The 12,079-nt window shown below is 40.2% G+C and overlaps 1 protein-coding gene across 2 annotated transcripts in view; it reads left to right on the plus strand.

The window, feature by feature from the left end:
• Positions 1–9,057, plus strand: part of LOC140483663 (uncharacterized) — a 103,918-nt gene extending 94,861 nt beyond the window's left edge. For both annotated transcript variants that reach the window (XM_072582019.1, XM_072582018.1), the window contains exon 4: positions 1,629–9,057. In XM_072582019.1, coding sequence (XP_072438120.1) covers positions 1,629–3,688 — 2,060 coding nt within the window. In that variant the 3' untranslated portion in view covers positions 3,689–9,057. The remainder of the gene's footprint in view (positions 1–1,628) is intronic.
• The last annotated feature ends 3,022 nt before the right edge of the window (positions 9,058–12,079 follow it).

Below are 12,079 nucleotides of genomic sequence, written 5' to 3' on the forward strand. Positions count from 1 at the left end.
AATGTGAGAAATGTGGATAGATTATTTTCTAAGCTATAGCTGAGCCATTGGAAAAGTCAGGGGGAATCTGTACTCTATATCCCATCCTTTGCCTTTGCAAGCATGTGTTACTACAGCTCCCGTCGACTATTGTTTGAGCCCATAGAATTGCATCCCAAACCTTGGCACCACTGTACATGTACATTCTGGGCTGCTGTAACCCACATTTCCATCAATTGTGTCGGAATGAGAAATGTTCTTGGGATGATTAGTTGGAAGCTTTGCTGGGTCAGGTAACCCCTCATTATTTGGAAATCAACTTTTATGAGATGGCAGTGTGATGGATGTCAAATTTCACAGTCAATTCTCTCATTGCAATAACCTGACTTTCACCAATGTGACTCCAATTTGTCAATAAGCAGCTGAGAGAATTTCTATTTAGAGTGAAGGTGCGAGTCTCCTGCATTAGAAACGAGGAATGTTTACTAATTTTGTAATATAATCAACATTGATCACAGCATACAGAACATAGTCTGCAGGATTTCTTTGTGCAAAGCTGGACAATGTAGGGAGCTGTGTTTAATGACAAGCTCCTCAACCCTAGCCTTTAAATATGTGACACTTAGACAGTACAGCGAGACATGCCTAGGTTTCTGTTCCCTTCTGCCACGCGCTATTCTGACTCGATCAATCCTTTAGACAACTCTGAGCTATTGATAGTGGAAGCAAGACCCTCACAGTTGCCAGAGCACAACCTTTTAATAGATAACAGCATAATTTTCCATGTTTACATAATAAGTGAAGAGACTCTGCTGTAAATTGCAACACTTGTAAGTTCATGGTGTGGAGTGTGGTAGCTTTCAGTCCATTTATTTCACTAAAGGGTTAAATAATTCCAAGTGTGGACGGAAAACTGTAGGTCGTTTGCATTGTTTTCAGGATATTCAGTTATTAATGTGGAAACTATGGTTACCCAGCCAGAAGAACACTGTAAGCCAGATGGTACTGCAGCGTACAATCTGCACTTTGAACACTTTAATCAAACAATACAAAAAAAAACTACAGATGCTGCAGATCTGAAATAAAAACAGGAATTGCTAGAGAAACTCAGCTGGTCTGGCAGATTCATGTTTCGAGTCCAGTGGTGCTTCTTCAGAACTGGACCGGAAATGTTAATTCTGCTTTCTCTCCCACAGATGCTTCCAGATCTGCTGAATTTCTCCAGCAATTTCTGTTTCTGGTGCTGAACATTTTGTTTAGCTGACTTACCAAATCACTGAGGATCAATGTGAGGGGCTCAGAATAATGTAGAATAAGCTATACCACAACAGGTGAACATAGATGAGGCACAGAATAATGTAGAATGAGCTATACCATAGTAGATTTAAGCAAGAAGAGGGAATAATTGTGAACATCATCCAGATTCTAAATTGCTAGTTGAAAATAATATTGTCAAAAATGACTTATGTAGACTTGATTTTAAATTATCTTGAATGTACCTATGTATGTACTAAGAAGAGCAGTGAACAGACTAGTGTACCATGTGTAACATGTGCCAAGGAACAATTAGTTGAGAAAGTTGATTTATTCTTGCATCAGGCCATGCCTCCACAAAATATGATTAATGTTCACTTGCTCATCTTTTACAGGGAACAACAGACAAAGTCCAACCACGATGATAGCAGTCAATACTTCAACTGGTGTCAACACTTCATCCAAAGGACAGGACTCACAACATGGATCAGAACGGAAAAATATCAGGCCGGTCAATGCCCAGAAACCAGATCACGCATCAAACTCAAAGCCAACCGTTAACAATAGTTCAGATGAATATAAATCTTATTCCCGACTGTGTTCCACATGGGATAGGGAGTGCATCGCCAATAAAACTTCAGCCCAGTGGAATGATCTGAAACAGACGTTGGGCTTTGCTTGGGAAATGCATGTTTATGGGGCTGGAATACTCTTTGTTATCCTCATGCTGATGTCTCTTATTAATTTAATTGGCTCTCCTATTTTATACATTCCAGATCTGAGCTATCTCATGGCAGCCAATGCCCAACTCTTTGCATTGGGTCTTTTAAGAGCTATTTATCTGTTCCTTGATCCCTATGGCAGCAAGTCCAAGCTTCCTCCGGTAGGTAGTTTGGTGTTGTATAACATTACACTTCCCCTTCTCATCACCACCTTTGGCATTCTTACCCTGATGTTGCTGAAGATGGGGAAACTTCAAATGCTCTCCTCAAACATACAGAGCCCAGCCTTCTTGGCAGTGATTGCAGTTATCCATTTTGTCGTTCTGTTAAGTGGCGATCTCTTATACTTGCTGCTGAATCCTGCTGTGAATATAATCCTCCATATCTTCTCAGTTTCATGGGGATCATTTCTCATCTTTGCATTTTTTCTCATCTGTCGCAAACTCAAGATTGAATCGGAAGCCACTGTTGGGCAAATCCAGCAATCTACAATCCACAATGAGGAATCAATTGATCTCCAGAATCCAGAGAGGGCACGGAAGCAGCTTTTGATCTTCACCAGAGTGATGGCAATTGGAGGTGTCTTTGGATTACTTTGCTGTGCACTGCAAGTCTATGCTATTTTATGGATGTATGGAATATTGGGAGAGAAGGGTCATTTCTATTGGTCTTGGTGGTTCCTCCAGTTCTGGTATCGATGTTTTGAGATTGTAATATCCTTTGCCATGTGTTTCGTGACCTCCTATGCATTCTGTCAGCACCAAGGCCGGCCTGATCACATTTGTTGGAGCAAGATTGTTCAATACTTCGATCGCTACAGGAAGAGGGAAGTGCCGGAATACCCTAACAACTGCTATGATTGGTCATCTGGAACCCAAGACAGGATAACCAACAATGACATCTGCAAGAACCTTATACGAAATCAATCAGAGAGTATGCCCCTTAAAGCATTGAATGAAACTAATGAACCGAAGCCAAACAAAAGTTACTGCAACAAAGATGGCTCCATGATCTCTCTGGATCACAGGCCCAAAATACCAGTCCTGGGACCCAAATCTCACAACTTAATGATGGGTCGCTCATTCACCAGCATTTGCATTGAGAAGGAGTCAGTGTTATCCCTCAATGTCTTTGACTTACGTCCACCTTCACCCATCAATCTTAGCCGAAGCATTGACGAAGCTCTTTTCAGGGAGCACATCCTCAGAGACAGTTTGTTTCACTCTTCCAGTCTTCAGTATCCCAGCGACAAATCCATGGAAAACTCTTCCTCCTCTTTGACAATACGCAAAGCACTTGACCAGGGTAATGTCACACTGGGGCCATCAGAGTTCAAGCGTCGCAACAGTGACCCAGACTATTTGTACAGCCTAGCCAAGTGCAGCTCACTGAACAATGTCCAAACGGATACATCCCAGCAGACCAGCCAGGATCTTGAGCACACGCAAGCATCCAGCAGGTTGCACCGGTCAGCATCGAGCAGTTCCTTGGACAGTGCTTCTAAAACATCCTTTGGAATCCATTGGTACTCATGGACACGTAACCATTCCTCTGGCGAGAGTGTCCCCTCTGCTGACCCAGCTAGTGAGAGCCTCCTCCCGCCAAGCAAGAATTTAGACAGTTCTGAAGTGAAATTGGTGACAGAAGACCCCAACCTTGAAGTGCACAAGAGCTTTATAGAAATAAGAGTGATTGATGATGTCAGTCTTTCTAGTGACACCATTGAACTTTAATCCTTGGGCACAAGTTGGTTTGTTTAATAGTATTTGGAGAAAATATCAGATCTGGTTGAATTCCAGGCATCTTGCATTGTTTTTAATAAGAACAAAGGCTCATGATTACCACTGATTGAAGGGAGAGTTACAAGACACGCAGAGAAAGGAGCAAGAATACTTCGTCCTCATTCACTGAAACTTGGTCAGCTCTTCACTCTCTGACTGTGAGGCTGAATGTTTAGTTCATTCGACCAAATTGGTTTTCTGTGATCTATCAACGTATTGCATTTCAATATTCATTTGCAGTCACTTGAAGTCCATTGTAACACTAAACAAAAGTAACTTTTATAGGTTAGCACTTGAGTCTGAGACTAATAACAATCTTAAAATTGCCCAACTATCGTGAAAAGAGCTTAACCTGTTATAAGGAGGCAGTTGTGGATAATGAATAGATACATTTTCGTTGCAAAAGATTGATTTGAAAAAAAAATCGTCACGTGCTCATATTATGAAGGAACATGCTATATGATTGTTTAGCACTTTATTGGTCTGTCTCAGAGATCGAAATGTCAGATTTCCTGAGGACACCACAACAGTCATCCAGGAAAGTATTATGTGAACACACTATTTTACCATTAGTCACATAAATCTTTGAATACCCTTACTATGGAGGTAGGCACCAACTCTTTCTATAGAGAAAATGGTTCTGGAGCAAGAAGTCATCTTTGAAATAAAATAGATTTCAAGAATTACACAATACAGACAAAAGCTGTTTAATCCAGCATCCCTGTGCCAGATGAGGCCACTCACTTGAGAAAGATTTGCATTTATATAGCACCATTCATGCCCTCAAGATATCCCAAAATCCTTCATAGCTAATCAAGCAGCTCAGAGGGGTAATCACCATTGTAATTTAGGAAATGTAGGCAAAGGGAGATAAGTAAAAGCAGAGAGAGAGAGAGGGAGAAAGAAAAAGAGGCAAGAGAGAGCTAAGGGGAGAAACCCTGCCTGTTTTACAGCATTGCAACCAGTGTCCTCTGCACAATTGACTTTTGTTGTGGTAAATATCAGAGTTTGTTGGAAACAGCTACAGAGTTGCCCCATTCAGTTGATCAAATATATTGTTTGAAGGATTCACCAGCTGTTGTAGGGCTTTTCCAGTATGGTGTTTATTCAGCTCTCCTGTTTCTAACAGTGGCTATTGTATTTCTGAAATTAAACTGCCAGGACTGTTTTCACAGATCAATTTGAGATGGACGAGTTGGAAATGTTAATCACTGTGTTTTACTCAATTCTGCGATCCTTGTACTTTCCCCCATCCATCATTGTTTTTGAACACGATAGGAATGAGGGATTACTTCATAATGAAAATAGTCTCCTGTCACTGCCAGACCCCTAGTTTCTTTTCTTTTCAAAATGCTAAGAGTAAAGTGTATTTTTCAATTGACGTCACTTCTTTGATGGCAAAGTTTTCACTGCTTATTCTTCCTCACATGTTACAAGATGTCTTTTAAGTCATAACCTGTTGGCCAAATCAGAACAAAATGGAAGGGACTAAGAAAGAGAGTTTGCCAGAGAAGAATGTCTTGCATAAAGCTGACAGAAGCAAATCATTATGTACATATATACCTGCTATTGCTATGATCAGATCATCTCAGTAGGTCTATAATAGATTGCGTGGTTTGGGCTGAACTGGAGTCTGTAGTAATGAATTCCATTTAATTTGAACTCTATTCTACTTGATTCTATTTGAACTTTTATACTTAGGAATCCATTTGTTTCATTATTAATCATAAATCATAATTCTAAAGGGGGTACAGAGCAGAGGGACTGGGGTGTATGTGGAAAATTCATTGAATGGGGAAGACAGGTTGAGGAATTATTTAATAATGTATGTGGGACCCTGTAACAATAGGCATAGGTTACCAAAGCAATAGAGTTGATGTGACCCTGCATAAAACACCAATTCACCATCATTTGGAGTATCGTGTTCTGTTCTAGGCATCACATTTCAGGAATATTGTGAAGGCTTTACAGAGGGTGCAGGCAAGGTTGGTGAGAGTGGTTTCAGTAACGAAGGACTTCAGTTATATGAATGGAATAAAGAAGCTGGGATGGTTCTCCTTAGAGAAGACGCAGTAGAGAGGAGATTAGCTACAGATAGTCAGAATGATGAGGGGTCTGGATGGCGTAGATAGGGCGAAACTGTGCCTTGTTGGTCTAAGGATTGAGAAACAGAAGACACAGATGTTGAATAAATGGCAAACAAATCAAAGGAAACACAAGGGAAGACTTTCTTTAAAAGAGAGAGTGGTTAGGACCTGGAGGACAGTGCCAAAACTTGTAATGGGGGCAGATTCAATTGTGGCTTTTAAAAGTGAAAAGAGATTTACAGGACTATGGACGAAAGGGCAGGAAGACTTTGGAAAGACTGGGTTGTATCTCTGGATTGCTGAGCAACTAGGAGAAAGTGAGGACTGCAGATGCTGGAGAGTCAGAGTTGAAATGTGTGGCGCAGGAAAAAAGCACAGTCGCTCAGGCAGCATCCGAGGAGTAGGAGAGTCGACGTTTTGAGAGAAGAAGGCTTGCTGCTACAGCCAGATACATATGTTGCAAACGCTGTTGGTCTTATATTAGCCCTCGACAGAGGAAATACCATTTTGATGACCTGCTCTGCACCCCTTACCACACAATAAGCAAACTGCTGGGTTTAAAGACTGAGTTTCACTCACTTCATTTCCAAGTTTGTTATTTGGGTGTTAATGTGGACAAAATCACTATTTGGACTTGCATTTTGAAAAAAAAACCCGACATAATATACATAGTTCTGTTGCCACAAAATCTATGGCAACGACTGCAAATCAAGGCTCCCTTAATTATTCACAGATGCAGAAGGATTCAGAGGATATCTGTAGGAGCTGATGAATAAATGCACAACTCAGCAGTTACGTCCAAAGAAGATTGAAGACATTTGAAATTGAACTTGGACATAGTGTCAAGAAAAGAAAATCAGCAGTGATTCAAAGCATTTGCAGCAATCCATGACTTGATTTCAGATAGATTTTCTTTAAAGTTTTAAACTAACATGATGTTTGTGAGAGTCACAATCTTCCAAAGGTGGTATGGAAGGGTGAGGCTGACTCTTTTTATTTGATCAAGTGAGAAGTAGAAAAAAAAACTGAGAGAAAATAAATTAGACTTTTCCAGGAATGTGCTGATGTAAATGCAAAGTGAGATTGAACCATCTACGTTCAATTGAGGTTGAAATAACAATGTATTTAAACACGTTTACTTGTATTTTTGCTTGTCACTATTTGTATAATAATTGTATTTTTATGAGCAGTTGTTTTTGATCTGTGTTGTAAGTTTACCCCAACCATGACATGTAAATTCTGCTAAATTAAATATTTAGATTTTCGTTTTGTTTTATAGAATTCCGGAACTAACATAGCAGTGCAGGACATCACTAAGCTGTCAGTGTTTGCATCTGCACATGTGCAACAAGTGCTCCTCCCTAGTGATGCAGTGCCAATAGATTCAGCTATGATAACTTCTCTTTGCAGTATTTCCAAATAGCAATATTCACCACTTGCAGCTCCAGCCTTATAAAATGCTGCTTAACATCCGCTTGCCTTTGGATTACAGTATTATATCTGATGAGCTCAGTGACAACATAACTGATGGTTGAAGTTGCAACTTCTTTTCCAAAGATTTCCCAGGACAGACCGACAGAAATGCATCGTTTGCACAGAGTATAAACTTGCTAGGACCTATTTCCCCACAGCTATAGTGAATGCTACCTGCAGTTGCTAATATCAGCAACTGAAATAGACAGTGCATACGATTTTGGCAACAGAAATTTCAGGATACTTGCAGCATTATCATTGTGTGTACATTTTTCAGGGAGAGGTGGTGATGTGTGTGTTTCGAGGAGAGTGTGAATGCACGTGCAGAGATTTGTAAAATACACAGAGAACGTATGCCAATTTCGAGAATACAGAAAGGAGAAAAGGCTGGAAACATTCAATAGGTTGGACAGAATTTGTGGAGAAATTTTCAGCCATTCAGCATTTTGCCTTTGAGTTCATAGTGACATGGGGGCGTGCGTGTACGTTATATGGGGACAGTGCATTTGTGTGCATGGCTGTGTTTATATAAGAGGCATGTATACTTGAGTGAAGGGGTGGGGAGGATGCATGTGTCTTTTATATTTGGTGGATGTGCAAGTGTTGTGTATCCAAGAGGAGAGAAGATGTAATACCTTTCATCATCTTCTTGAAAGGGCATTCTTGAATGGGCAGACTGAGTGAGTCCTGAAACTTAACTGAAATGATGTGATATTGAAATATTGTGATGTTTGAACTAGCACCTTTTGAATCAAGGCCCTTTCAATTAGACTGGTGAGAACCATTCTTTGGGAACATTTTCTCTCAGTGCATTCGGGGCCTCTTTGCAATTGATGTACTGAGGTCATTAAGGCTAAATACTCTGTCTCAGTAAGGTACTTCAGTGCCTTAATATTTAATCTGGCAAGCGTTTGCTAAAGCCATTGGGGTCTATTTAAGATGCACATTAAGAATAGATTAGAAAAATATTTTAAAGACAGAATCTGTGCTTGATAGCATAACTCCTTATATTAAGATTAGTTTCATTAAGAGACCTGCCCTTTAAATTCTCCATGTTTAATTCTTCACATTGCAGTATTTTGGCCAAAGTGACCAAGTTGACCTTAACTTTTTTAATCTCTTATATTCCAATATAATCAAGACTTGTGGCTTCTAATTGCATAACATCTTACAGATAATAATGCATTACCTTTGTTTCTCTTTATCTTGGAGCTCAGCACTTTTGACTAAAGGACACTCCCTGAATGGTATTAGACAAATAACTAATAATGGTTCATTGACATACTGCAAAAGATTGAGACTGAGAGGCAGACATTAGGCATGGCTCCCAGACATTGTATTATTAAAGACTCGTGTTCTTGTGGTGCAGTGGTGGTGTTAGCTAACTTTGGGCCAGAAAGTCTGGGTTCATGTCTCAACTCCCATGGAGGTGTGTCATAACAAGTTGATTCAAAATAATTTATTTTCAGACTTACCTTCTGTACAAGGCAGACAGCCTGGGTTCGTGAGGCTCCATTAAAGAGGGACAATTAGCTCAGAAAAGTTTAAAATGCTTAGATAAGCCGAAATGGTGCATAATGTGGCATTGTTGGTGATATATCTGTATGGAACACTTTGTACAGCCAAAGCATAGCAGTAATGTTTGAATTCCCTTGTAATTATTATGTATGTTGCTTTTGATGTTATTTTATAGCAAATTTATACTTTTAATTTTTTTACATTTTGTTCATATAATAAACCAAATGTTTGTTTTTGCTTGTTCTGCAGTCTCCTTCTCCTCTCTGAGCTCTCTTTACATGGTTAAATGCAGATTATAATACATAGGAATACTGTGCATCTATTGTGCACTGAATGATAATGCAGATGTAAACCCATTCCAACCTCTCACGTTTTAAGATATCATTAGTGTATGATGGGTTTTAGGTTTTACAATTAGATATATAAAGGTTTCCATATTGGACAAGGAACTCTGATTTTGTGACTTACAATTCCACCACAGTAAGTTGCCAAATTGAATTCAATAATTCTGTAAAAGAAAATGTGAAAGTTGCAACGGTACTAGCACAAAATGGCCACTTTTTAGAGCTGGGAGAGGCAGCTGTGGCAAAGTGAGATCAAAAATAGATTACCATTTTGTTGGTGATCAGACATGGAACTGGTTCAGAAAGCATTTACCAAGATGTTGCCAGGAATGGAACACAGAACATAGAACAGTATAGTACAGGCCCTTCAGCTCTTGATGTTGTGCTGACCTTTTATCCTACTCTAAGATCAGACAAACCAACATACCCTTCATTGTACTATTTTCCATGTGCTTACCCAAGAGTCGCTCAAATGTCCCTAATGTATATGACTCTACTACCAATGCTGGCAGTGCATTCCATGCACCCACCACTCTCTGAATAAAGAACCTACCTCTGACATCTTCCCTAAATCTTCCTCCAATTACCTTAAAATTATGCCCCCTCGTAATATTCATTTCTGACCTGGGAAAAAGTCTCTGGCTATACACTTTGTCTATGCCTCTCATCATCTTGTACACCTCTATCAAGTCGCCTGTCATCCTTCTTCACTTCAGTGAGAAAAGCCTTAGCTCTCTCAAGCTTCCTTCATAAGACATGCCCTCTCTCCTCTGCACTCTCTCTAAAGCTTCCACATCCTTCCTATAATGAGGCAACCAGAACTGAACACAATATTCTAACTGTGGTCTGACCAAGAGCTCTATAGAACTGCAGCATAACCTCATGATCTTAAACTGAATCCCCCTGCTAATGAAAGCTAACACACCATACACCTTCTTGACAACACTATCAAATTGGGTGACAACTTTGAGGGATCTATGGACGTGGACCCCAGGATCCCTCTGTTCCTCCACATGGGCAAGAATCCTGCCTTTAATCTTGTATTCTGCATTCAAATTTGACATTCCAAAACGAATCAGTTCACACTTTTCCAGGTTGAATTCCATCTGCCACTTCTCAGCCCAGATCTGCATCCTGCCAATGTCCCGTTACAACCTACAACAGCCTTCCACACTATCTACCACTCCACCAACCTTTGTGTCATTGGCAAACTTACTAACCCACCCTTCCACCTCCTCATCCAGTCATTTATAAAGATCACAAACAGTAGAGGTCCCAGGACAGATCCTTGCGGAACACCACTGGTCACCAAGCTCCAGGCTGAATACTTTCCATCTACCACCATCCTCTGTCTTCAAAGGACCAGTTAATTCTGGATCTAGACAGCCAGATTTCCCTGTATCCTATGTGTCCTCACTTTCTGAATGAGCCTACAATGGGGAACCTTATCAAATGCCTTGCTAAAATCCATGTACACCACATTCACTGCTCTACCTTCATCAATGTGTTTTGTCACATCCTCAAAGAATTGAATAAGATTTGTGAGACATGACCTTCTCCTCACAAAGCCATGCTGACTATCTCCAGTCAAACTATGGTTTTCCAAGTAATCATAAAGGGTTTGAGATATAAAAACAGTGTGGAAAGACTAGTGTAGGAGTTTGAGGGGTGATCAAAAAGATTAGATAAGATTAATGACAAGGATCTTTTCCCTAGGGTGGGGGATTTAAAACAAGGGGGCATATTTTTAAAAGGTGAGAGGAGAAAGATTTAAAAAGGGCATGAGGGGTAACTTCTTTACACAGAGAGTGGTTCATGTGTGAACTAAACTACCAGAGAAAGTGGTCGATTTGGATAAGTTCGTGAATATGAAAGGTTTGGTGGGATATCAGCCAAGCGCAGGCAGGTGAAGCTAGTTTGGTTTGGGAACATGGTCGGCATGGACTGGTTGGGCTGAGGGGTTTGTTTCCATGCTGCGTGACTCTATGATTCTATATATAAATACTGTGGCTATAAGATCAGGCCTGAGATTAGACATCTTGCAGTGAGTAACTCTCCTCCTGACTCTTCAAAGCCAATCTATCATCTACGAGGCACAAGTCAGGAATGTGATGGAATCTGGGTGAGTGCAGCTCCAACAAAATTAAAGAAGCCTGACATGATTCAGAACAAGGAAATCATCTTGACTGGCACCTCATCCAACACCTTTAGCATTCACCATCAATGGACTAAGGTAGTAATGTGCACCATTTATCACCTTTCCCCAACCCATTGATTGCAGTGGTTTGAGGAGGTAATTTAATGTCACCTATTTAAGTGTAATTAGGGTTGGGCAATAAAAGATAGTCTGGCCTGAGATGCCCACATCCTGTGAATGATTAAAAAAATGCCATGCTGTCCCCTTCACAGTCTGATGTATAGGCTACAGAAGGAATTAAAGAGTCACTAACAAAAGAAAAATCCATCAATCGCAATTTAAGCATTTCAAATAATCCAACATCCACTGGCCTTTTAGGGAGAGTGTCAGATGTTCATTACGGAAGTAATATTTCCTGACTTCATTCCTTAATAATGTCCCTTTAAGATTTCTCCACCAGATGTTTAAAAATCTACACCAACAATTATTTTTTTCACTTCACATACTTTGATTAGATCAGTACTCTTGAAGGAATGCAAGCCATGTTTCTGCAACCTGCTCTGGGAAAGGTAGTATAGGAGAGAGTGCAGAATAGGTTTACAAGGATGTTGCCTGGATTGGAGGGTTTGAGCTGTAGGGAGAGTGAATAGAGTGGGGCCGTTTTCCCATAACTTCCTCCTCCTTTATATTCCAGCATCTTTGAATGTCCAAACCAGTAGGATGAAACTACCCTGTGGAAAGTGGAGATCCAGTTCTTGAAGTGGATACCAAAGGTGGAAAGAAT

This window comes from Chiloscyllium punctatum, chromosome 12 (assembly GCF_047496795.1).
Source record: "Chiloscyllium punctatum isolate Juve2018m chromosome 12, sChiPun1.3, whole genome shotgun sequence".
Lineage (NCBI taxonomy): Eukaryota > Metazoa > Chordata > Chondrichthyes > Orectolobiformes > Hemiscylliidae > Chiloscyllium > Chiloscyllium punctatum.